Here is a 3,768-nt window from a genome sequence, read left to right on the forward strand (position 1 = left end):
AGGGTCAGAAATACCCACCTCTATAGGTTGCCAGACCTCCCCAGGCCCTGCTCGGTCATTTCTTTTTTTTGATAAGCCAGACCCTGGCGCGTTCTCTGCACCGGTCCCCTGGCAGGGCAGGGCCCCCAGGACAGGAGACGCCTCTGGATCGGGGGACGCAGGCCCTTGCTCCCGCCAGCTGCACCGGTGGCTTGGACACCAGAGCCAGGGCCCTGTCCTCAAGAGGCCCGTGCTCATGTCACAGAGGGACGAAGCGCACGTCTGCGTGAGCAACGCGGCTGCGAAGGCGTGAGCGGAGGCCGGGCCGCGTCGGTGGACACGGCGCCCGGCGCAGCGTGAGGCCGGCGGCTGCTCCTGCGTTTACAGGCAGTTTTAAGGGAAGCAACGAGAAAAACGACGCTGTTTCAGTGACCACTGGAAAGTGACAAGACGCTCGAGTTTACCGTTTCAGAGAATCGGGCATTCACACATCTCTTTCCAAACTTTGGTTTTTTAAAAAATCAGTTCACCACAAAAGGAAATATTAATCGAGGCTGAAGCCAGCTGCTGATCATGTCCTTGGCAGTCTTTTGTGCAAAACCGGCGTACTGGGGCTCCCCACTAACTGAAACAAACAGAAGAAGAAATACGTTGAAATAACTCCCCCAGGTCAGGGGTCCAGTCCGCCCCAGAATAACCAGACATGACACACTTTTCCCCAAGCAAAGAGATACGATGCTCGCAGCATTCACCCCAAAATCACAATGATCTTTTCCAACGTACGAGGAAGCAAACACAACAAAAAAGTGAAATTTTCTTCTGTTTACTTAAATTTATCTTGAGGAGATAAAAGGAAATATATTTATTCTTTTTTTTCCCCAACAGTGTTCTCATTTATTAAAAAAAAAAAAAAAAAAAGAATATTGAACGTGCTAGCATTCTTCAAAACGGTGGTTTAAAAGTTCATTTTCCTATTAGATTTAAATAAACTTTATTAAAATTCTGTTTACCACAGACTATCGGAAGATCTATAATGTGTTTTACAGGGAAAAAAACAGCCACGTTTTTGAACTTAGAAACACGCACAGCAGGAGGTGAGCGGCTGGCGGGAGGGAAGCCTCGTCTGCCTTTCAGCCGCCCCCAGCGCCAGCGTCAGCTCCTCAGCTCCGCCAGGGACCAGCGGGCGTTGGGTGCTCATAGGAGCACCGGTCCCTGGTGCCACAGAGGTCGGGGACCGCTGCTCTAACGGGCTCTCGTGGATGAAGATTCACCCGTGAAGACAAAGGAACTGCGAACTTCACGCGTTTTTGGTTCTTTAAACGGAAGTGAAGCGTCCGCGAGCCCCGGACCCGCCCGTTAGCTGGGCTGGGGGCCCCCGCGCCGTCCTCCGGGCCCTCGGCCCCAGACCCCGCTGCCGCCCGCAGGCCCCGGGCTTACGCGGCAGCTAGTTGTCCTCGGCGCCGTAGCACTGCACGGCGCCTCTGCCGCTGGCGTCGGAGCCCGGGAGCGGCTGCCCGTACTTGTCCACGCACCAGCAGAAGCCCCGCTTCCTGCCTTTGGAAGGGCGACACTGGGGACGGAGCACAGAAGAGCCAGCGTGAACCCGGGGGCCCCGCGGGGTCCCGAGGACAGGGGCGGGTGCCAGGGCGTGTGTCTGCAGGCGGGGCAGGCGGGTTCGTGTCCCTTAGGGTCTTGGGGAGACCCTGGACCCGTCTCCTCCCTGGGCCGCACACGGGCAGAGAACAGCCCACCGGCCCCGGGCCTGCCCCGCCCCTGCAGGGCCCACGGTGGGGTGTGACCGGCAGTGACCACCGGAAGGAGGGTGAGGCCATGGGAGGCGACGGCCTCTGGCTGGGGCCGTGTGACACGCAGCTCCGTGGAGGAAGCGTCCAGTTCCGACGGTCACGTTGCCGTGACGTCATCGTCGTCCACAGAGGCTTTAAAATACCTACGTCTCCGGCGCGTCCGACCTTACGGCGCGTCACCCCAGGAGGCGGTGTGCAGGGGCGGGCCCCGCGGGACACGCACCTGCTTCCTCTTGTAGAAGCCCCTCTTGTCGCAGTTGGGGATGTGGATGCCACGAGGGCTCAGCACGTCCAGGAACTTCAGGCGGTTCAGCGCATCCTCCATCTCGCGGCGGCAGGGCCCCTGGGGTGGGGGACGGCGGGGTCAGCGGTGACGCGCGCCCCGCGGCCTGAGCCGGGCGGAGCTGAGGTGCCCCTGGCCCAGCTTCAGACCGAGTGAGTGGTCGCCCCCCACCCCCCCGTGTGTCCCCCGGAGACTGGGGACAGAGCGATCGGGATGAAGCGTGGGTGGGGCTTCCTCTCCCGCAGGACCTCGGACCAGCGTTTCACCCAGGACGCCCCCACCGCCCGTCACGGGGACAAGGGACCGGCTCTCACGTATTCCGTCTCCCGCTTGGACTCGGAGGAGAAGTTCTGGGCGTCTGTGCTCTGGGCCTCGTAGTCGGCCTTGTAGCGCTGGCTGTCCTTGGCATGTCCTTTCTTGATGGCGTCCATCTTGGCGTGGCCCGCGTGGAACTTGGAGTCTGGCGCCCGGTGGGTACCAGGCAGTGCCGGGCTCCCCGCGGCCCCCGTGCTGGGGACTTCCTCTGACTCACTGCTGTTTCCTGGAGAGACACGAGGGGATCGGCCGTCTTTCCACAATGTCACCAACGCACTGCGTCACCCCACGGAGGACCGCCACCCGCGGTGGCAGCAGCTGTGCCTCCGGAAGGGTTACAAGCAGGGGCTACTCAGCTTGGGGCGTCCCCTCCTCCAGCAGGAGGGGCAGAGCTGAGCACGACGCCCCTGGGGGTGGGCAGCAGATCCAGAAGGCCCCCAGGCAGGGCCTGCTGCTCTGCTGGGGTGCCCAGCGCCCCGCTGCAGCTGACCCGTCCTCTGCCCTCTTGGGGATGTGTCCTCATGGTGGCAGCCGGCCACCACCGGGAAGCCCGCCAAGGCTGCTGGCATTAGCTCCGAGGAGACTGAGTGGGGGACGCTCCGAGGGCTGAGGGGCCGAGGCGCTGGAGGTCAAGTGTTCCAGCTGCAGGGTGACTCGCGGGGTGCGGGGGCTTGGGGAAGTTCCCCCCGCTCTGTCGCCATGTCCCCACTGGCAGTGGTCCCAGGAGACGGAGGAGGCGCTCGGCTCCCAGGGGCCTGGGGCAGGGAGGCACACCCGTCTGGACCAGCGCCCACAGAACTGGTGGGGTTTGGTTTTGATTTCCTTTAATCTTCATTGCCCCCCCCCCTTTATTTTTCAGGGAGGTACTGGGGCAAGGAGATGTAAATAAACATATTTGCATTTCTTTTCCAAGAACTCTGAGTAATGTCTTAAACATCCTTGGCTTCTTTCTAATGCCTGATGACTTATTCATGGAGAGGAAATTTCTTTTTAAGCAACAGATAATTTTAACTTTTGGCTGTCATTTAAATGTACGCCTCTCCCCCACCCCCCACATGTGGATTTTGGAAGTCACTAATATCTCTACAATTTTGTGATAAACCACACCAGTCCGAGTTGCGGTAGTAATTAATAGGCTCCAAAAGGACAGCGAGTAGAGCCACCTCTCAGTCACTTTTCTAATGTCCTGAACACGCTGGAACGAGGAGATGCGTACGCAGCAAATGGCATCGCTTAGCCAGAGACAAATGTTTCGAGGGACTTGGACAGTGATGTCTCAGGCCATTGGAATTTTGTCTTTCTACCAATCCTGGGCGAAATGGGGCCAGTGCTGACAGCAAGGACACGGCCTCGCCTGGGGCGGGGGGTGGGCGGGCATCTGCAGCC

At 59.7% G+C, this 3,768-nt stretch overlaps 1 protein-coding gene across 1 annotated transcript; it reads right to left on the minus strand.

Moving 5' to 3' along the window:
* Nucleotides 1–6: 6 nt before the first annotated feature.
* LOC105308301 (insulin-like growth factor-binding protein 3) lies at nt 7–3,293 on the minus strand. Its single transcript, XM_023525476.1, has 5 exons — nt 2,873–3,293; nt 2,382–2,608; nt 2,008–2,127; nt 1,417–1,549; nt 7–604 (listed from the first exon to the last, which is right to left on the minus strand). The coding sequence occupies exons 1-4, from the start codon at nt 2,949–2,951 to the stop codon at nt 1,424–1,426; spliced, it is 552 nt and encodes a 183-aa protein (XP_023381244.1). The 5' UTR covers nt 2,952–3,293; the 3' UTR covers nt 7–604; nt 1,417–1,423.
* Between the last annotated feature and the right edge of the window lie 475 nt (nt 3,294–3,768).

Source organism: Pteropus vampyrus, unplaced genomic scaffold (genome assembly GCF_000151845.1).
Source record: "Pteropus vampyrus isolate Shadow unplaced genomic scaffold, Pvam_2.0 Scaffold565, whole genome shotgun sequence".
NCBI classification, from domain to species: Eukaryota; Metazoa; Chordata; class Mammalia; order Chiroptera; family Pteropodidae; genus Pteropus; species Pteropus vampyrus.